The 23,595-nt window shown below is 38.5% G+C and overlaps 1 protein-coding gene across 1 annotated transcript in view; it reads right to left on the reverse strand.

The window, feature by feature from the left end:
- Nucleotides 1–964: 964 nt before the first annotated feature.
- SELENOI (selenoprotein I) overlaps nucleotides 965–23,595 on the reverse strand; it is a 37,871-nt gene continuing 15,240 nt past the window's right edge. Inside the window, exons 2-10 of the mRNA XM_065891062.1 lie at nucleotides 21,000–21,068; nucleotides 20,426–20,534; nucleotides 18,200–18,274; nucleotides 12,513–12,775; nucleotides 11,477–11,585; nucleotides 6,308–6,356; nucleotides 4,722–4,902; nucleotides 3,321–3,503; nucleotides 965–1,063 (exon numbers count right to left, since the gene is read on the reverse strand). Coding sequence (XP_065747134.1) covers nucleotides 965–1,063; nucleotides 3,321–3,503; nucleotides 4,722–4,902; nucleotides 6,308–6,356; nucleotides 11,477–11,585; nucleotides 12,513–12,775; nucleotides 18,200–18,274; nucleotides 20,426–20,534; nucleotides 21,000–21,068 — 1,137 coding nt within the window. The remainder of the gene's footprint in view (nucleotides 1,064–3,320; nucleotides 3,504–4,721; nucleotides 4,903–6,307; nucleotides 6,357–11,476; nucleotides 11,586–12,512; nucleotides 12,776–18,199; nucleotides 18,275–20,425; nucleotides 20,535–20,999; nucleotides 21,069–23,595) is intronic.

A 23,595-nucleotide genomic window follows, 5' to 3' on the forward strand; every position in this document is an offset into this window, starting at 1 on the left:
AGTAATTTCATAGTGAGGTTCATGAGATTCCTAACTCCTAAGAAAATTTTTCTTATAAGGAAGTTTATCTGTGTTCTTCACAAGTAATTACTGTAAGACTGGGACTGTCACATGCATTCATATGATCATAGTTCATAGGCACCAAATCTCAGCAACTTGCAGCTGAGGGGGAAAAAATGCCACATTTAAGCAATGAGCCATGCCAATGAGTGAGCTGTAATTACAATCCATTCTCTACTAAGTCCCAAGAGAATATTTTTCTTTAAAAGAAAATTAAACCATTTATCAAGATCCATTCCATAACAAAGAGAGTCAGAATACTAGAGAATCTAAATATATATATATATATATATATATATACATATACATATATATATATATGTTTTTTTCTTTTCTAGCTCTCTTAGCACATGAGGACAAAAGGCATTTCCATGGGAAAGAGAAACCAGTATTTGGCAATTGTATATTGTTTTGTAATCATTTGGCATCTCTTGCTGAAGGTGACTTGCTCTTATCTTTTCCCTATGTTGGATTTGGGCTATTGATAGCTTCCATAGCTAAAGACCTACTCCTAGGTACCAAATATAAAAACATATTGGGTCTTCTGAATGTTATCAGTGTTCCTAAACAAATTTGGGGGTTTTAAAAATAAAAACCAAGGCATCTTTAACTCTGTAAAAACCAAAACATTATGGACTCCTGAAGCTAAAATTACTAGGAACATTTTGCTGGTCTAATGTATATTATGTTTAACCAAAACATCACATATCTTTATAAAAAACAAAATAAAAGAAGCTGGGAGTTAGTAGGTCAAAATTCCACAAGTTCAGATCATATGTATCACCCCTGCTGTCCACGTACCACACACACTGAGTTCCCATGTCTGTTAAGCAGATCAATTTAGTTCAATGGTGATGGATGAAATATTTACAAGCATCTTATTTACAGTACTTCTTTCTGTAGATTACAGGCCAATATTCTTTTCTTCCATTCCTAGTCAATCCGAGTTTGGTTTCCTCAATGAGAAGGGGTAAATCTGAAAATGGTTGCTCAGCTGCTTTACCTAACAGAAAACCAGAACATGAGGCAATGACAAATACATATGTAATTTTTTTTAAAAAGCATATAGAATTCACCCTCTGGAGACAACAATTTACTGGCATGACAAAAATCATCAGAAACGAAGAGGTTTTTCTGGACTAGGATAGCTGCAGAGCCAGCTGGCTGAATGAGTACTAGAACTACCCTGGGAGAGTTAGGACTTAAACTTGGGTCTGCCCAACTCCAAAATCTAGTCTTTCCAGAACCCTCCAGACCACACAGCCTTACATTCAAATCTACTGAAAAACTGTAGGGTTAGTTGACTTATAGTATCTATCAGATCAAATATTTACATATATGGTTAGAGTCAATGTTCACCTTCTTGTAACACTTGTAGGTAATCATTCCTAATCTGATGAAACAGTATAAAACTAGATCTGCAATTTTTGACAGTTTAAGCCATATTAGTTAGGGTATCCCCAGTGGGTAGGCAAAAGCAAGGTAATGCGCCAGTTAGCAAATATGGTTTATTTAATCCTTCTTATTTCCATTTTTCTTCTTAATATTTACATTTCAATAGTTCAAGTGAATGTTTTTGTGTGGTCTAACAAGTTTTATCTTCTGGTCAGAAGTTGTAGAAGTGTTAAGAGAGCAGAAAGACAGACCAAAAAAAGACGCTCCTGGAATTTTTTTCAGTTAGCTTGAGCTTATATTTATTTTCCAGATTTTTAACAATGAAAATGTACTGCTTTGTAATTTAAATGTGTTTTGGTTTGGTTGGGAGTGTGTACGTGGTTTTCTAAAGATATGCTTCTGAGGGTTATAAAAAGTTAAAACAATTATGAAAGACACTGGTTACTGTGCTCTACTTCATGCATATGACTGACGAAATATCAGAATAAAGGCCTCAGAGCGTTGATATAAAGCATATAATGTTAAATTTGCACAAACAAAAACATAAATGATTATGTCTTCATGTCACAATTCATAGACTTATCATGGTTTCTTTCACCTATTTTGTTCCAACAAATGTGGGCTACTTTGGGGAGAAACACTAAGGGAAGAAACATATGCAAGGTATAAGAAGTTGTGATCAAGCATGACAGGTGCCCCCGTTTTAAAAATACGTCTGACAATACAGAAGTAAAGACATTTTGTTTCTCAAACTGATTCACAGCAGGGCTCCTTTCAAAACAAACATACCAAATAGAAGTATTTTTAAAGCCACAGAAATATGAATATCCTATCACATGACCCGATTGCTATGAAATTATCCTCAGGAAAAAAGCAAATGAAGGAAAAAAATATTATTCCAGATAGTTCACTTCAACTTTATTTATAGTAGTGAAAATCTGGAAACAACCTAAATGATTAAAATAACTGAGTCATGGTTAAGTAAACTGATAATTATTAAGTAATCTCCTCAATGGAATATTGTACAGCAATTCAAAATCATAGTTATGAGACCACGCTAAGATATGTAAAATAATTAGCAAAGAATGTCACAGTGTGAGGAAAAGGAAACTAAACTGCATGGTTCTGATTTTCATTTTATTATACCTATCTTAGTCCATTTGTCCTGAAACCCGTTTCTTATTTTAGAAGAGAATATTAAGGTTTGCAGAATACTTCTTAAATCTACTCTCTTCTATATTTTCCCTTATAAAAATGCCCCTGAAGCTAAAGAAGCAAGCATAGAAATAGATAAACAACAAATAAGATGATTTTGTCCTGTATATAATTAAAAGCACAAAAGAGTTTGTAATTCTTTACCAAGAAAATGGTTTACATTTCTTCTCACTTATAAACAAGAATTAATTCCTCACAATAATTATCTAGCTTTGAAATTATTTGTAGTTACTACGACATATTAATTACAGAAATGATATATGGCATCACACACCTGGATATTATCCAAAATTTAGAGAATATCCCAAAATTCTTGCAGCTACTATATTAAGCAAGTTTCTTCTGAAATTCTCCCTCACCTCACTATTTAAGAATCAAATGGAGGGCTTCCCTGGTGGCGCAGTGGTTGGGAGTCCACCTGCCAATGCGGGGGACACGGGTTCAAGCCCTGGTCTGGGAAGATCCCACATGCCACGGAGCAACAAACCCGTGAGCCACAACTACTGAGCCTGCAATCTAGAGCCCGTGAGCCACAACTACTGAGGCCGTGTGCCACAGCTACTGAAGCCTGCACACCTAGAGCCAAAAATAAATTAAAAAAAAAAAAAAAAAAGAATCAAATGGAACCAATTTTGCTCTAGATTACTCACCACTCGTACTCCATAATGGATGTGGGCCAGAGTGAAAGCAGTTGTTAATGTAAACAGGAGAATGCTCTCAATGTAAGAGGCCACTCCTACATTTACCACTATGACAACCAAGAAGAGAGGAACCAGAAACCAGTTCAAAGTTGGGCACCGGGTACTGCTCATTTGACAAACAATCAGCTGACACTTGAAGGTATTAAAAAAAAAAAAGAGAGAATGAAAATTTAATTAGCAAAGCACGAGTCACTCCAACATTTAAAAAGCATTCAAGTACCTGTACATTACATTATTATCAAATTCAGTAATTCTCAACTGCTCAGGAGCCCAACTGGACCTCTACCCCAACCTCCAAACCCGTGGACCCTCAGACTGTGTGTCAGAAGAGACTGGAAGATAATTTAGTAAGGATGCTACAGAAGGCATTCTTCTACCGGGTAACAGTTTGGATAAAAGAAATTTCTCCCAATTTTAAGATTCTATGATATACGACAACAATTTTCTCAGAACACCCTCCCACAGCACCACACAACTAAATTTCTTCATGGTGATGAGGAGATGCTACCTCCAATCCAGACATGTTATCATACAACACCTCAAAGCCTCTTTGGCTCTCTTTACTTTCAACACCTTACTCAAATATAGTTTTATTCCTTCAGAGATACATTTTATATAATGCATTAACGTTTTCAGATCTTTAAACCCTATGAAATCAGTATGACTTGGGGCAGTAAACACAAGTTACACACATGGAAACATAAACTCAGTTGCTAAGTTAAAAAATAAAAACTTATTAAGGACCTGGCCTGAGCTAGAGCACAGGCTTCCTGGCTGTCAGGACTAACAGGGTCTTTTCTCAAGTCCTCCCGATTTTTCCTCCCTGTCTGCCCTCTTGCTGGGCCAGAGCAGAGAAGGATTTTTTAACGTATGCAGTATTTATTACAAAGTTTTTTATTCTATGTTATTAATTTAAAAATCAGTTGATTAAAAAACGTGTGTGTGTGTGTGTGTGTGTGTGTGTGTGTCTGTTTCCTCCCTCAAAAACCCCTTCCAAGCTCCCTAAATTAAGCATTAGATCTGCTGCCATTTCAACCACACTATAAATAATATTTAGAGTCTGAAGGGAATTATTCCATGAATTCTTCAGCAGGCAACCAAAACAAAAAATTTAAATTATGTCATGGTTCCAAAATACTACAGCAGTCCCCAAATCCTACTGGTTTCAAACAAAAAAATAAAATAACTTTCAGCATGTCTTTGAGGTTATTAATTATTCTTTCAAATTTCTGATATAAGATCTTTAAATTAAAATCTGCTTATTCTAATACTATATAAGGTTTCTCAAACTATTGAATTCTGTCAAATATTTCTTATATGTATTACGATTTTTAAAAGAAAAAATCTTACTGTGATATTGGCAAAGGCTGTTCCAACCATTAAGTAGAATACTCTAGGATGTAACTCTAAAATATCTGAAGGTGACCGGAGGATCCATGCTGTAGACAAAATGAATAGCAAACATGGAGAAAAGAAGGGAACCATAGCTTCATAGACTGAATTGTGTTTCAAGGTGTTATTTTTATAGCTTCTGAAAAAAAATCAAGTAATACAAAGAACATTATTACATATAAAAACACTGTACTTGTAGTTCATAGTTTTCAAAGTACTTTCACACTTATTCTCTTATTTTTATTCACAATAACCCCATGGCACAGGTAGAACCAACATTATTAATCCCATTTTAGAGACAGGTTAAGTGAGGATGTGAGAATTTAAATTTACATAACTTGCTACCAAGTGGCAGGGCCAGGACTAGAATGGAAGTCTTCTGACCCTTAGTCTCACTTTTCCCTCTGGAATGTAAAGCTGAATAAAACTTGGACTGTGTCCTATGAGATTATATTCTAATAGGAAAAATAAAATGAACGCAAAACAATACTAGCAGAGTACCTCATGGTGCTCCTATGATACACAACTTAAGAGTGAAAGACTCTGAAATGAGACGGTCCACAGCTTATCTTACTGGCTCTGGGCACACAGGTGGTACTCTCATACATGTGTGCTCATCTGAACTGAACCCTCAATCCTCATCCCGGTTCTGCCACTAATTACATAACCTTAGGCAAAATACTGCCCAATCAGGAAAGGACCTCAACTTTAGAAAAAGAGGAAGACATGACTCAAATCATCTCTAAGGCCTTCAGAGCTTTCAATTTTATGGCTTCTATGAATGACTGCCAGTGGCTGTAAAGAGGGAAGATTCATAGAGCTTGGCTTGACATGGATAGGACTGTGCAAGACAGATTTGAGCACTGAAGGATGAAGTGGCAAGTACAAGAAAGTGTTCCAAGTAGAGGAGTAGAGGAAAGAGTGGGAGCAAAAGTACTGAGGAATGAAAGAACAAAATACATTCAGGTCACATAAATGGACTCAGTGTGGCTGAGCCAAAGTGGAGAAGCGCATACATAGATCACAGAGATGCAACTCCACCAGGGCAACTCCCCTCCCAACCCCTACACACTCCTCAGGCCGGAATTTCCATACGGCGCTCTTTGAGAAGAGATGGCATAGGTCCAGGATTTGGTCCTCAACTACACAAGCTGAGAAGTTTTATTGTATGATCATGCTAACTAAACTTACACATAATCAATTTATAAAAACTTATAATCAATTTATAAAAAGAACGTAAACCTATCAATATCTGACAGGAACATACTCCCTCCTGATTCACTCACAAAAAAATGACAAATTAGAAGACTGTCTGGTGAGCCCAAAACTTTTACAAAAAAACTAGTAGTTCTGGGCTACGGTTGAATTGACTACGCAAGCCACCACAGACAAATTATCCTAACCTCATTCTAGATTCAAAATACAGGTTTCATGACCTTTTCAAAATGCCCAGATTCCAAAAGAAAGAAATCCTAAAATTCACCTAAATAACAATTTCTAAAGATGTTCATATTTCTTGCCCAATTAAAAAATTAAATACTTACCTGAAAAAGTTTAATAAACTCATTGGAAGAGTCACGCATAATGCACAACCTAAAAGGAAGAATATTTAAATTATCATGAATTATTATTCAAGAGTCATTTTTATAATAATCAAATACATACAAACTATGTAACATTCTTAGACCCAATAATTTTCAGGTTCAGGTTTACTTCTGTAATGAAATTAAACACATTTTTAAACAGCATTTACAACCGGAAAAGTGGCAGTACGGTTTGATGATTCAGAGCAGAGACTCAAGGAGCCAGAGTGGGTTGAATCTCCGTTGTGCTACCAACTGGTCATGTGACTTCAGGCAACTTTTCAGTGCCTCAGTTTCCTCTTTTATAAAATAGAGACAATAGTAGTATCAACCCCGTAGGGTTTTGAGGACTAAATGAGTTATTACATGCAAAGACACCTGGAACAGTACCTGGTATATAGTAAATCGCACAGCCAGTATAAGTTATTTATGGGAAGAGGGGACAGTTAATAAATCCTGCTGCTTCCTTTACACTTATCTTTACCTCCCTAGCATTCTTAATTTCTCCCCCTACCCTATACACTAATTCTTTTCCCTGAAACCTTAAAAGCACAGCCTTCCCAAGAAGCCTTACCATTGCTCCTGCTGCTCTCACTACCTACTTATCTTACTCTGCTATTTCCTATCACTCACCAGACTTTCCTGTTGTCTTCATTTCCTCAGCACTCATTCATTCTGCCTCCCCTCTGCAGAAACTGTACTCTTGAAATTTATCAAGCTCTCCTAATAGTCAAATTCAGTATCCTTTCTTCATTCCTGACTTCTAAGTAAGATGACTCCGCTGACTATCCACTAACTGAAATTCTTTCCTCCCTTGGCCTTCGTGATTCCATTCACCCAATGTTCCTGTTAGCCATCCAACCATTACATTTGGTGTCCTTTTTTGGTAATCTACCTCCTGCATATTCCTAACTGGATGTTTGACTGTGCATCTACACTCCCTGAGAGAATCTTCTCTTCAGCTTTAACCATAAGCTACCTGCAGATGACTCCAAAATCTAATTATGTACTCTTGGGCAAATCAGACAATCTCTCTGATCTTCAGATTCCACAGGTGTACCATGAGGATGGTTTAAATGATTTTCTAGTGACCCCTGAATCTGATTCTGTGACCTATAGAGATGTAAAGTTCTAATCTTTCTCTGTTTCAAACTCCAAATCAATATATGTGGCAACTTTCTGGACACTTCATTTGGATATTTCCTTGTCACTCAACATATTAGTCCATTCTGGACTCCTGGTGACTAAACTTGGCTTGGGGGGCAGGGGCAGTGGTCAATGCAGCTGTGACCTTAAGGATCAAAGACAGAAGAACATTCCTTCAAAACAATTCCTAAGGCATCTTGCTAAAAACAGATGAAAAGGGGCTTCCCTGCTGGCATAGTCGTTAAGAATCTGCCCGGCAACGCAGGGGACATGGGTTCCATCCCTGCTCCGGGAAGGTCCCACATACCACAGAGCAACTAAACCCGTGCGCCACAACTACTGAGCCTGTGCTCTACAGCCCGCGAGCCACAACTACTGAAGCCCACGCGCCTGGAGCCCATGCACCACAACAAGAGAAGCCACCCAATGAGAAGCCCATGTACCGCAACAAAGAGTAGCCCCTGCTCGCCACAACTAGAGAAAGCCTGTGCACAGCAACGAAGACCCAATGCAGCCAAAAATAAATAATAAATAAATTTATTTTAAAAAAGATGAAAAAACTAGAATTCACCGAACAGAAATCTCATCTCAAAAGATGAACTACTCTACTACTTTCAAGCCCAAATGGAACAAAGTTCCCTGAGTTAAAAGATCTTAGAGGGAGTGGAAGAGAAGACAAGATGTCCTCAATGTCCTCAGAAATTTTTAGCAGCTCATTCCATGTCAAGCTGGGGAGCATACCGTTAGGGAGTAAGGGCTAAATGAATTAAGCCAGAATCATTTGTAGCTTTCAAGTGCTGAAAATAGGCTGAGAGAAACCTGCAAAAGATTTGGGACCAAGAGTTTTTTAGTTTAAAACATCCTAAAATAGCTTTAGCTTAATTAAGTGCAGTAAGCGTGTAGAAAGCCTGAGCTCTATGTAGGCTGCCAAAGAGAAACAATGTATCTTCTATTTCTTCTCTAAATAACACTCGATGTACTTTCTATAAAGAATATTTAATTGTTAAATACTTGTCTATTAAACTCTATATAATGATAGTGATAGAACCCATACATATGTAGACCTGCTTTTCTTATTACCATAGGAAGGCCTAGACTTCATAATATAGGAAACAATAGCTATAGAAAAATCAGAATAGAATTTATAAAAAAGGATTGATTAGAATGAGATGAACACCAAGGATAACATGGTCACAACAAATATTTTGGTTCCTCATATTTCCAGGCTTAAGTAAAAACTTCAATAAAAACCAAGACAAAAAATACTTCAACGAAAGTAAAAAAGACAAACAACAAACAAGGGGGAAAATGTCATTTATATCAAAACAAAGATTAATATATCTAATAGATAAAGAGCTTCTAAAAATAAAGGAAGTGGTTAACAATCGTAATGCAAAAATTGACTAGCGATATAAAGAAAAAAGAAATATAAATGGCTCGCAAATACTAGAAAAGTTCATCCATAATAAGAGAAATGCGAATTAAAACTATACAGATATACCATTTCTTACCTAACAGACTGGCAAAAGTCCAAAAGTCTGACAACATACTACATTGGTAAAACTAAATAAACAAGTACTTTCATTCATGGCTGATGGGAATTCAAAAATCAGATAACCCATATGGAAGGGAATATGGGAATATTTAGTGAAAATGCATACATATGTCCTTACTAACAATTCTACTTCTAGAGACCTCTTCCAAAGTACCCTGGGAAAAATATGAACAGACATATATATGTACAAGACGATTTATTGCAGCAATTTGTACAACAGCAAAAGACCGGAAATAACACAAATGTCCATCAGTAGAAGGTTGTTTGAACAAACGATGGTACATCCACACAATGAAGTATTGTACCAGGCGGCTGTAAGAAGAAATGAGGAAGATCCCTAAACATCACTATGCAGTGATCTCTAAGATATACTATTATGCAGAGGGGGAAAAAAAAAGAAGCACGTGTAGTAAAATATGTATGGTATGCTACCATTTATCTATGAAAGGGGGTGATAACCCCCCCCACACACACTTACTTATATTAAGAAAGAAACAATGAAAAGATAAACCAAAAAATTTAAAACTAAGAATAGTTAACTATGAGGGAGGAAAAGGCTAGGGTAGTGATAGAGACTAGACTTCTTTGAATATGTCTTGCTTTATATATAGATTTGACTCTGTAATCATGTGAATACATTACACAATTATAAAGGAAAAATAAATTTTAAAAGAAAAAGTAATCCATAAATATCAAAAGTAAAATGAAACTAACTTAAATGTACATATCCACAGATGGTGGCATAACCACAGAATGAGGACTTCAGACTATAATAACCTGACTGGGCATTCTCTAGTGGGATAAACCATAGGGCAAATGGAACTGCAAAAAACCAAAATCTTCGACAATTTCCAGTAACCATATGTCACTGATTTTGGAACTACATTCTCAGACTGTTGTGGGTATTTTATGGAATAACACAAATGTATAATTATTTTGTGTCGTTGAAAGCAAAGACTTTTGTCAGAGTTTAAAGGACACACAAATATAAGATCAACTAGGTTAAGTAAAAGAAGATCTGTATCATCAAATATGATTTGGAATTATCAGTATGAATTTATGAGGTACTTTATCAAAAAACAAACTTTATTCCCCTGGCTATCCACTGAATGAATGGATTCCTAAGCAATGATCACCAGCGACTGTTAGTACCACTAGGTGAAGAGTTAAGGCAGAACTTGGGAAGAGATGGAACAGATGTACAATACCTCATCCCTCTAGTCATTACTGATACCACAGACAGAAAGACAACCAGCTATCGTGTGCCCCCTAATGTGATGCAATAGGAAGTACCATTACCTAATAAGTATTGCTGCCAAAAATTATAAATTACAAAGAAATTTATATGCCTATTAAAGTACCCACTTAACATTCAAAAATATATCTCCTATGTCGGAGATTCCATTTTATCTTTAAATAAATATTTAAATGTAAAATGCAGCACACCCGCCACAGGACAAGCTGCATAAATCAAAAGATTCACTCATGAACGACAGCTGGAGATGAAAAATAGCTCGCCTTTTCAAGGTAAAGAAATCAGTTTATAGAGGCACCCAAAAATGAACATTTGTTAGATTACAGCAGGGTTCCTAAAACATCTGCAGTCCAGAGCCACAGAAAATCCCCAAACTACTCCTTTTCTGAAAGCCAGTGCTTAAGGCACCATCTTCTCAGCTGTTTCTAAGCCTTCAATTCCCATTCTGTAACCAAGGTTCACAGACACATGGAGGGAAGATTAATTTTTAGACAAGAGAACAGAGCAACAGCCAACAAGTTTTTTTCTTTTACTCTACAAAGGTCTTAGTGTCACTCCTGGTGCCCCAAATAACAACCCAGATTCCTCTTCCTCTCTGCCTCTCTCCATAAAAACACTCTCCCTCCACTCAATCATCCTGTACATATCCCCTTTGGCTAAAATCAAAAAGGAAACATTACCATGATCATTACCATGATCAAAACCTTTACCTAGCATTCAAAGGCTTAAGAAAAAGGGTATCTGAGAGGAACAGAAGCTCAATTTTTGGAGTGGATGTATTATAAAGTAAACTCTGTGTTTCGTCATTCTATTTCCTCAAACTAACAATCTTCAATTTTGAGGTAAGTACTGAAATCAATACCTAACGTCCAACTAAATGTGGATCCTCCAGTACAGTCTAGATTAATTTGAATAGTCAGTTTACGGGGTTTGTGTGATCTATTTCGGTATTGCCTTCTGATTAGAAATAACTTGGTGCTGAACAAAAACAAAACAAAGCAAAACAAAGCAACCTTATTTTCCTTAAGGGTTTGGCTGAAACCCTACAGGGTTGCGGGGTTCTGCTTTTGCTGCAGGGCATGAGGGCAGGCGGGGAAGTGCTGCTGGTTATAATCAAACACTGGCTTTGATAACAAAGCGATGTTACAACAGGCTTCAACATGGAGCTTCTTACCAATGATCATTGCAGTGAATAGGTCTCTATATAAGAAATTAAACAGGAAAGGTTCATACCAGGCCTCAACTCCCACAATCGCAGTCACTATGTAGACAAAGGAAATAGTCTGGAAGGAAAATGCAGACAAAAATATACAGAGCATTAACAGCTGGAAAGATAAGGGAGTCAATAACGCTTTATGCAGCAGAAGTCTCGTAAACAGCTTTAGTAAAAGCAAGAAGTATGCTTAAATTTGATATGGTGGCAAGTCTTGCCTTTAAAAATAGTTTTTTCAGCCAACAACACCATAAAATAACTAACTTCTAGACAATGCAAACAACCGGCCTCATAAGGCACCTCGTAGATTGGTTTAGCCACACGATGTTCCAATTTGCCCACCCAATCATTTTCTTCAAACACACTCCAACTTCTGATTCTTTACTGGAGCCTTAGGTGTAGACGGGCAAAATGGCAACACAAAAAGCTGGGATTCTAAGGCAGGGAGAGTTCATAGCAAGCCTATAAAGTAAGAGGAAAACAAATCTCTCTACTCACTGAAAAGTTGGCAATGAAGACAAAAAGCCAACAATTTAATTATAAGCGCCTTTCTTTATAAAATCAGTTTCAATGAATGTTTGTTAAGAAACCGTTCATTTTTTGGTGTAATAATGGCATTGTAATTATGTTTTTTAAAAAGAACTCTTACCACTTAGAGATATATAGTAAAATATTTATCACATAATGCCAGGATTTTCCTTTAAAACAACTGGAAGGAGGGTGAGGAAGAGTACATGTGAAACTAGACTGGCCAAGTGTTAACTGCTCAAGCTAAGTAACAGGTACATAAGGGTTCACTATACTATTCTCTCTACTTTTGTACATATTGGAAATTTTCCATAAATAAGTAAAAATAATATAAAATAAAAAGGAAAAAAATGTCAAAGCACCCATCAGTTCTAACCAGAAAAGCAAAAGGTCAATAAAGAAGGAGTAACAAAAACTTTCCCCAAAATTCATGGCAATGTTGAAAATTTAAGGAAGAACCCATACTTACCACCTGGCTAACGTCATATCCCCATGGCAGGAAAAGAATCCCTGTGTTATACTTTTCCCAGTGGGACAGGATGAAAGAAAATAAAACTACCCATAGCAGGAGATAAAGAACAAAAACAGTGACACCCGATGATCCTCGTCCAAAAATGGAATACACAGTTACAACAAAGTAAACACATGACCAACTATCCAGGCCATGGTCAAAAAGCTCCCCTAACGGGGTGCTGGAATTGGTTCTACGGGCTTGCTTTCCATCCACACCATCTGCAACAAAAAACACATTACCACAGGAATAGGTCAACAACTGCACCAGTCTGGAGAAAGTCTTCTTTAATAAAATGGAGAGAAACAAAACAAAACAGACGAGCATATCATAGGAATGTTAATTAACTAAATTATAACTATCAGACAGTACTGTAAAAATCCAACCTTTAATTGCTACAATGCAAAGATTTCAGAAATAAAACCTGTAATTTCTCAAAGCTTAATCTAAAAATGAAAATGTTAAATCACATTGAATGGTGTCTATTTCAGATCTAAGGAAGAAGCATTCTAGTTGGACTCTGAATTCCTCCAAATCTGCGTAACAACTAACTGAGTTGTTCCACTAGGCGCAAATTCTTAACCCTCCAGAGAATATTCAATAGTTGTTCATTATAATTTATCTAACCATTCCTTGCTCTAAGATCCAAAAACACTCTGTTACTTCAGTCATAACACCTGTTTCATCTTGTTTGATATCACAGTTACTTCTTTACAGATTGACCACCTCCATAATTTTAAGTGCTTTCCAAAAAGGCTTTGTTTGCAACACAGTAGGTGTTGAGTAAATATAAGAATAAATGTATTGGGCTTCCCTGGTGGCGCAGTGGTTGAGAGTCCACCTGCCGATGCAGGAAGAGTACATGTGAAACTAGACTGGCCAAGTGTTAACTGCTCAAGCTAAGTAACAGGTACATAAGGGTTCACTATACTATTCTCTCTACTTTTGTACATATTGGAAATTTTCCATAAATAAGTAAAAATAATATAAAATAAAAAGGAAAAAAATGTCAAAGCACCCATCAGTTCTAACCAGAAAAGCAAAAGGTCAATAAAGAAGGAGTAACAAAAACTTTCCCCAAAATTCACGGGTTCGTGCCCCAGTCCGGGAAGATCCCACATGCCGCAGAGCGGCTGGGCCCGTCAGCCACGGCCGCTGAGCCTGCGTGGCCGGAGCCTGTGCCCCGCAACGGGAGAGGCCACAACAGTGAGAGGCCCGCATACCGCAAAAAAAAAGAAAGAAAAAACGAATAAATTTATTGAATAAATTGAACTTATTGAATAAATTGTGAGACTGGGATTGACAGATATATACTAATATGTATAAAATGGATAATTAATAAGAACCTGCTGTATAAATAAATAAAATAAAATTCAAAAAAAATTTATTGAAACTGTACAATGCACTATTTTTTAAATTAATTTTTATTGGGGTATAGTTGATTTACAACGTTGTGTTAGTCTGCTGTATAGCAAAGTGAATCAGTTACATATGTCCACTCTTTCTTAGATTCTTTTCCCATATAGGTCATTACAGGGTATTGAGTAGAGTTCCCTGCGAAGCACTATTCTTGATGCTCTGAAGACTATAAAAAATCTTAGAATAAACTAAGTCTGTGCCCTCAAAGGGTTTACAATTGAGAACGGAGACAAAACATGACAGTTACAGATATGATGTATCACAAACCAGAGAAGAGTACAGAAAAGGGACGAGTTCTCTTCAGGCTAAGATAAGCTAGACTGGCTTTCCAGACAAGATGAAATCTGAGTGGGGACATAAAGAATGAGTTGGATTTCGGTAGATAGGAGATAAAGGAGTGTGTCATTTCAAGAGGAGGGAGTGTTATCGGCAAAAACACCGAGATGGAAAAGCACATGTGTGTGCAGAGAATGCCAAGTACTTTAATCTGACCAGAAACTAGTATGTGAAAATGGCAGTCTAAAGAGGCTAGAAGGAAGGTCCGAGCCAGTTTAAAGGTATCAGAGAGTCTGAGGAGCTACTACAATTATCTGAGTAGAGGATTACAAAGAGAAAAGCAATGCAGTGCTTCAGGAAGACCCACTTGATATTGGTGGGAAGGACAGGCTGGGAGAGGAACCCTACCTAGTAGGCCTAAATTGAGATGGAATGCAGTGGGCATAAAAAGCTGGAGGAAGGCGAGACATTAAGAAAATAAAAATGACAGTGCAACCAAAGAGGAGAGGTGAGGCCGAAGGACAAGAAGACCATCTCCAAAATCTCCCGTCTGTGTAACTAAGAGAGTGGTAGTATTAACAGAAATAAGAAAATCTGAAGGAGCAAGACTGATAGAAAAGAGTTGAGTACAGTTTTAGATGCCGAAATTGAAGCGTTAGCAGGACATCCATATGGTAATGTCGAACAACTCAACCTAAGGATACTTACTAGCAACTCAGAAGATAGATAAGGGCTAGATACTAACACGGGAGTCAACTCAGTAGTGTTAAGGATCAGGATGACCAAGGGAATAAGGAAGGAGAAAGAGAAAGAGAAAGCACGCTGGAACACCTTCACACAGGGGCGAAAACAGAGGAGTCGGAGGGGTGGGGGGGGGAGAGGAAGAGAGAATGGTACAACCTAGTTAAAAAGGAAGAAGAGTCTGAACTATAAAAATTCCTCCTCCAAAGAAACAGTTTTGCATCAGAATTAGACTAATTGTAAAGATTCAGATTCAAGGAATTAAAAATTCCTTATCATTACTGTGTTTATCTTGCTCACCACAGTGTTATCCCCAGTGCCTAGCTCAGTTTGTGGCAAAGAGGGCCTTTAAAAATGTTGTTGAAGGAATATATGAAAGGATGAATCTCAGACTCTGGCCCAAACACTGTAGATCTCTGTTATATAGGATTGGGAACTTTTCTGCCCCCAAGTAGTTAAAATATATCCTAAGAGTCTTTTCTTATTATTTGCTGGCTTAATTTCCTATTCTCAGTGCAACTTCTGTGCAGTTATTACAAATATTATATTCATGAACTACATATTAATTAGGTTTTGTACGTCTTCTCACTGAACCCGTTCTAGCCCCATAAGTCTGGGGTCTAGATAAGTCTCACAATGTTTTTTCATAAGAAAGGCAATTCAGCGCATAACCTATATATTATGAAAAAGCCACCAGCAGAACCTACAGCAGCACCCTGTGATCAAACACACTGATATTTCTGCAGCAAAGCATAAGGATAGTCACACTAGTAGTATAAATGAAGGCTATAAATTGTTGCTTCAAGGCAGGTTTTGCAACCAACAGTTCATGTTAGATCAGGATTTTTGCCAGAATTGTGGAGACCTGAAACAGGTAGATGGTACAGTACTTCAAAAGACTCTTACGGGGACTTCCCTGGTGGTACAGTGGTTAAGAATCCGCCTGCCAATGCAGGGGACACGGGTTTGAGCCCTGGTTCGGGAACATCCCACATGCCGCGGAGCAACTAAGCCCATGCGCCACAACTACTGAGCCCGTGAGCCACAACGACTGAGCCTGCGTGCCACAACTACTGAAGCCCGCACACCTAGAGCCTGTGCTCCGCAACAAGAGAAGCCACCTCGGGACTTCCCTGGTGGTGCAATGGTTAGGAATCCGCCTGCCAGTGCAGGGGACACAGGTTCGAGCCCTGGTCCCGGAGGATCCCACATGCCATGGAGCAACTAAGCCCGTGCGCCTCAACTAATGAGTCCATGTGCCATAAGTGCTGAAGCCCACGCGCTTAGGGACTGTGCTCCGCAACAAGAGAAGCCACCGCTAAGAGAAGCCCGCGCACCACAACGTAGAGTAGCCCCCGCTCACCGCAACTAGAGAAAGCCCGCGCGCAGCAACAAAGACCCAATGCAGCCAAAGATTTAAAAAATAAATTAATTTTAAAAAAAAAGAGGGGCTTCCCTGATGGCGCAGTGGTTGAGAGTCCGCCTGCCGATGCAGGGGACACGGGTTTGTGCCCCGGTCTGGGAAGATCCCACATGCCGCAGAGCGGCTGGGCCCATGAGCCATGGCCGATGAGCCTGCGCTCCGCAACGGGAGAGGCCACAACAGTGAGAGGCCCGCGTACCGCAAAAAAAAAAGAGAGAAGCCACCTCAGTGAGAAGCCCACGCACCGCAACAAAGACCAACACAGCCAATAAATTAATTAATTAAAAAAAAAAGACTCTTATGACATGCTGTTAAAAGCCAGAGCACACAGGCCTCTCCTTTTCCCTATTCCTCTTGCAGTCCTTGGCAACCAAATCCTATAGCAAAAAAAAAATTTTGTTTTTCTGGCCACACCGCACGGCATGTGGCATCTTAGTTCCCGTGCCCGCTGCAGTGGAAGTGCGGAGTCTCAACCACTGGACCTCCAGGGAAGTCCCATTAAAACCAACTCATCTTTAATAACAAATGCACAAAAGTCTCTGTCTAAATGTAGATCTTTTAACTAAGTTTTTGCCTAATTCTTCTTGATTTCATTCTCTTCCTTCCCCAAACTCTTGCAGCTCTGGTCATCCACCACATCAGCATTTAATCCTGTACCAAATTACCCTGGTTTTATGAATACAAGTCATTTTTATCTGAAGAGACCTAAGCAACTTTAAGTCAGGGTCTGCTACTTCACATTCATTTAAAAACCACATACTGAGTACCTCCTATGGAGCAGGCACTGTTCTTATAACACTGGGTACACAGCGAGCAAGATAAAGTACCCACCCTCAAGGAACTTACATTTTAGAGCAGACAACATACAAGGGGGTCATATGGTTTTAAGTGCTATGGAGAAAAATAAAGCAGGGAAGAATAGGAGAATGCAGGACAAGTCACACAGATGATCCCAACGAAACGCACCCTTGGCAGAATACATGGTGTAGCCTGGCCCAGTGGACTTCCCTGACCACGTCCCCTCCACCAAATGAGAATTGATCACTTCTATATTTGTTCTCCCACTATGCTCTATTACAGCATCTCTCTCAGTATTCTGCAGTTATTTGATATGTCAGTACTGCTTCCCAAACTCATGGCAAAAATGCTGTCTTATTCCAGGGTTGGGAAATATTTCTTGTAAAGGGCCAAACAGTAAATATTTTAGGCACTGTGGGCCAAATGGCCTCTGTTACAACTACTCAACTATGTCTCTGCTGCAGGAAAGCAGCCACAGACACGTAAAGGAATGAGCATAGCTGTGTTCCAGTAAAACTTCACTTACAAAAACAGACAACAGGCGCTTCCCTGGTGGCGCAGTGGTTGAGAGTCCACCTGCCGATGCAGGGGACAAGGGTTCGTGCCCCAGTCCGGGAAGCTCCCATGTGCCACGGAGCGGCTGGGCCCATGAGCCATGGCCGCTGGGCCTGTGCGTCCAGAGCCTGTGCTCCGCAACGGGAGAGGCCACAACAGTGAGAGGCCTGCGTAACGCAAAAAAAAAAAAAACACAACAAAACAGACAACAGGCCAAATTTGGCGTACAAGTGGTAGTTTGCCAACTCCTATCTTATTCTTTGAATTCCCAGCAAATGACAATATTTTTCACAGAGGAACTCAAGAACGTATTTATCAAATTGAACAGGATATTAATAAACCCTAGTTAAAATGAATTAAGCACAGGAGAAAACGTTTGGTGCTATCCTTGCTGACAGTTTCACCAGCCACTGACTATTTGCCAATTTCTTACCTAGAGTGTAGGCTACGAAGTTGAGGATGCCCACTACAATCCAAACCCAATCAGGTACATGCTTGTGACCTGGTGCTGTAAAGGAAAGCAACTCAGATTTTAACACAGTCTAAGTACAATTGTTCTTACCATAGCCCATACTGCCAATGAAAAATGTTTCTATTTATTAAACAGAAGCTGAAGTACTTTACAATATATTTCGAATGCAGAACTAGGTAAATATTAGAATGTATCAGCAAACTCTGACAAAACAAAAGTAACTGCCCAACCCCTCATAAACAACAGGCATTTATTTTGAGCTTTAATCATAACTCAAGACTGACTATCTTCACTTGAAAATTACTTATGTGCCTAGAATGAAAAATAATGTTTTTGGAATTCAAAAAATGCTTGTGTTTAATCTGATCCTTGTTGTTTATGATTATACTACAAACATGTATTAAGCTTTCAACCTATACTCTCTCACTAAATTATTAATTAGCTGAACAAAAGACCTTTTGATTTGTGTCTAGGTAAATTACCTCAACTGGATGATTCTGGCAACAAAATCGTTCTGAAATGTCTGGACCTCACTTTCCCCCCGCCAAGATAAAACAAGTGAGATTCAGCTCTGGGTTCTAGTCCTGGCTCTGTGACCAACGAGCAGTGTGGCCCTGAATATACCATTTAACCTTCCTGTCTTCCACTTCCCAAATATACTGGGACTAGATGGTTAATCTGGCCCTTCAAGTTGTATGACTTGGAGAAATACATATATTTACGTATTTTTAGTTCTCTTAGTAACTAAGTAAATAGTCTTATTTAGTCAGAGAAAATACTATTTCTAGTTTCAAAGATAAACTTTTGAGGCTGTTCTGAGGATTAAAATACAATTTAAAAAAACCCCACAATATCAAAGCCATGCTTAATGAAATTTAAGCATGGTAATGGTAATGATCTTGAATTACCATTTTATTACACATACAGAAGCTGTGGCTAAAATTTTCAGTTGATAAAGTCAGGCCTAGGCAGAGTTTCAATATTCATAATTCCTATAATATCAAAAGTCATTAAGTGTTTGAAACTCCAAATTCTCCTACAAAAACAATGTTGTCAGTGATTGTTAATTTCTCTAGGTCAGTGCACAAACGTCTGCTGAACCCACAACACAGATGAATTATAGCAGCGGTCCCCAACCTTTTTGGCACCAGGGACCAGTTTCATGGAAGACAATCCTTCCATGGATGGTGGGGGGGGCGGTGCTGGTGTTTCAGGTGGTTAATGCGAGCGAGGGCGAGCGGCAGATGAAGCTTCGCTTGCCCGACCCTTGCTCACCTCCTGCCGTGCAGCCTGGTGGCTAACAGGCCGAGGACCGGTACCGGTCCGCAGCCCAGGGGTTGGGGATCCCGGAATTATAGTACTAAAACTCCTGACTACATCATTTATAAGTATTCTTATTGGAAAATATCTTCTAACTTAGAATACAAAAAATACTCATCTACCTCCATCTTTCTGTTCCTCTCAACTCCATCTACCAGCTAAGCAATAAGAATAAACTGTTTCCCACATATCCCCCCTCATCCCAGATGTGCTCCAGATTCTCTTGTCCAGCCGGGGCAGAAGCTGGGGTGTGGGAGGAAGTAAGATAGCAGTGGGTCTGAAGGAAGCCATTGGGAATAAGCTGAAAACTGCCTCCAAAGGTTCATTTTGCCTCCCATCCTCAGTAAGGGGCCAGACTTCTGTCAGTAAATATCTAAGGTCTAACAACCATTCTCAGAAGAAACTGGGAGTTATTAAAGGTACGTACAAGTGCGAGCAGAGGAAAGAGAGACCACATTGCCGTTAGAAAAAGGGGATTTTTATTCCATACCTAGAAAAGGGAAAGGGATATTTCTGGAACTGGTAGGTATGCTGGGCCTTGCTTATACTCATTTTCAGGCAAAACTTCAGAGTCCTACTTTTCCATCTTCTTATAAATCCCATTACTCTTTATTTACAAAAACCTCATTGCTTTTTAGACAGCATATCTAAATTCAATAGCCAAATCGGTTTCTAGAACTTATTAGAAACATACATAACATTGTGAAAACACAACTTAGCCTTTACACCCAATTCTAACATTTTACAACCCTTCTAATATTCAAAACTTTTCAGAAATGCAAGCATCTTAATAGAATCAGAAAATAACCATATCTCATTTTTTGCTATTTAGACATTTAAGATTTTATATTAAGGTAATAATCTTACCTGAAGCATAAAAGTCAGGATCAAAGTATGCCATAAGCAGAAAATTGAACACAACCAGCAGAAAGCCAGAAAAGGTTATCAGATTTGGAGCCAGCCAAGTAGGAAATACCTATTTGTTTCAAAATAATTACAGAATAATTAAAGTAGAGAAATCTCTCTGTCTACTACATACCACAACATGCAAATGTGTCAAAACAAAAACTATCAATTTGAAAGACCATATATACAGGAATTATATATATATATCAAATTATAAACCGTAATCAGTTAATAGAAATGTCTATTTTCTATATGTTAAATAATTCTGTAATCAACAAACTTTTATAATCATAACATTATATTTATTTTAGAAAAATTTAAGAAGCATTTTATAAATATGATAGATCTAGAGTATAAGCTTATACTTCAATGATGAGATAAATCAAAAGGTATGTGACTAAAGGAAAGGAGGACGGGAGAGGCGGTTTCTCTAAACGTCTTACTGAACTGACAGTTGGTCTGTAATACTCCATAAAATAGTTTAAAATATTTAAAACTTACTGAAACCTAAGTACATGCTTCTTAATCATCTTACCTTCACTACAGTGTTCCAAAATGGATGCATGACATACAGAGAGAGCGGATTGGTATCCACAGCACTGTACTGTTAAGAAATGAAAAGAAATATTCAGAGCTAACCCTTGCATACCAGCAAGTATTTAGAACAACATTTCTCAAATGAAAATAATAGTACAGGGACTTCCCTGGTGGCGCAGTGGTTAAGAACCCGCCTGCCAATGCAGGCGACACGGGTTCGATCCCTGGTCCGGGAAGATCCCACATGCCGCGGAGCAACTAAGCCCGTGCGCCACAACTACTGAGCCTGCGTTCTAGAGCCCGTGCACGCCAACTACTGAAGCCCGCGCACCTGGAGCCCGTGCTCCACAACAAGAGAAGCCACCGCAGTGAGAAGCCCGCGCACCGCGACCAAGAGTAGCCCCCGCTCACTGCAACTAGAGAAAGCCCGCGTGCAGCAACGAAGACCCGACACAGCCAAAAATATATAAATTTTTTTAAAAAAGAAAATAATAGTAAAAAAAAAAAATCTAGAGAATGTATCTAGTTACACAATGTCCTCTTCTAAATAACAGAACTGGAGAAGCAATTTGAATGGGGCAAAGATGGCCAAGCACATCTTCGTATAATATTTATAATATTATAATGTTGCAGCAGAAAATTTTATATTGCTTTCAAGTGCTCACCTATTTGCAGGATAATGAGCACACTGTGTGCATTCACACACTGACTTTCTCAACCTCCTTCATCCCTCTCAACTAACGGGAATCTAGCTGTTTTACCCTTGACACCATTACTAATGCACTTATTAATGGTACAACCTTGGGTAAGTTACTTAACCTCTCTGCCTTAGTTGCTTCACCTGTAAAATGAGGATCACAGCCTTTACCTTAAAGGACTGCCATAAGGATTAGATAAACTGATAACACACAGGAAGTGCTTAGAGCAGTACCTAGCCCACAGTTAGTGCTATATAAGCATTAGGTACCATTACTGTGTTTTGAGCACCAAAGGAATGACAGATCCCTTTACAGCTGGAAAATGGATTGCTTAAATAAGCAAAGGAAGAAAACAACAGGTTAGGGTGTTCAAATGTATTCCCCAATCGTTGAGCTGTTTAGTAAAACTTCAAAGAAAATTTTAACAAAATATATGTATGTAATTATGTAATACTTTAAGAGTCATGTTGATGACTTATTCATCAGAGACACAAACACACAAACACATACACACTGGAGTGCCAGGCATGTAGGAAGCATCCACTAGGTGTGGGGAAGAAGGGATACAAAATAGGTAAGGGACAACTTAATTCTCACCCTCAGGGAGTGGGAATACTACCTAATTCAACAAGCTGTCATTTAAAAGATGTCATACTAGTCAAATGCCTGAAAAAAGTTTCAACTGTGCTTTGCATTTGTTTAGTATGAATATATTGGGTTGGCTAAAAAGTTCGTTCAGGTTTTTCTGTTAAGGCCAACCCAAAAATAAGTAGTAAGCATCTGAGCAACTGATTTTTTAAAAAATCATAATTAAAGATCAATATTTCTTCCTGAATGTTTTATGGATATGCAGGAAATATTTCTCATCAGTGCTTCAAGATTTAAAAGTGTGATGGAGCAAAAAAGTAAATAAATAGAAATAATTTAAAATACTACTAGCAAAGAGAGTTAGCTAGTAAGTCAAATGTTTACTCAACAGAATCCATGGCTGAGTGCCTCCATTTCTCCAACTCATTCTGATGAAATGCGATATCCTGGACAAAAGATCTGAGACAGACAGTGGAAAGAAAATGGTGAAGGAGAACACTGGCCGGAGAAGCTCTGCAGCTGCATCCAGACTCTTAGCTGAAGCCTCCTTAAATGAGTATTACTGTTCTTGCTAAAATCAACTTCTACGTGCATGGTTCTCTACAGCCTGCAAAGCTTTTCCACATGACAGATACCATGACACCTGAACCTCTGTAGAATGAATGAGTCCCCAGTTGATAGGACTGCCTGAATTTAAGTTTTCAGACCTGAGGCCATGCAACCAATATGAACCCTGAAAAGCTGCCAATGACAAGGCGGGAGGGCCACGGCCTCCTCCATTTCACCAAAGTCCGAACCCAGACCCACATGACGTAGCCAGCAGGTCAGATAAACTGGAAAACCACACATTTCAAGTCCACCATCTACTGCAAAGTACAAAAGTTGTAAAGAGTCCAAATCAGAAGAAAACAATTTGACATCACACGAATAGTTAATACGATGTACAAAGTACAATGCTCTTAATTCAAATGTTTGCTGAATGACTCTCATTCAACAGCTTTCCATAATTTGAATTTACGTCTAAAAGAAGGTCATTTACTCATGGTATTTTGATTTGAAAAGCTCCTCTTTTTAAATTCTGAAGTTTTTTCTCTTTTTAAAATCTCTTTATTTCCACTATTATAACATTTCACCTTTTTTTTTTTTTGGCCGTGTTGGGTCTTCGTTGCTGCATGCGGGCTTTCTCTAGTTGCGGCAAGCTGGGGCTACTCTTTGTTGTGGTGCACAGGCTTCTCATTGCGGTGGCTTCTCTTGTTGCAAAGCACAGGCTCTAGGCGCGTGGGCTTCAGTAGTTGTGGCTTGCAGGCT

Source organism: Phocoena phocoena, chromosome 14, assembly GCF_963924675.1.
Source record: "Phocoena phocoena chromosome 14, mPhoPho1.1, whole genome shotgun sequence".
Lineage (NCBI taxonomy): Eukaryota > Metazoa > Chordata > Mammalia > Artiodactyla > Phocoenidae > Phocoena > Phocoena phocoena.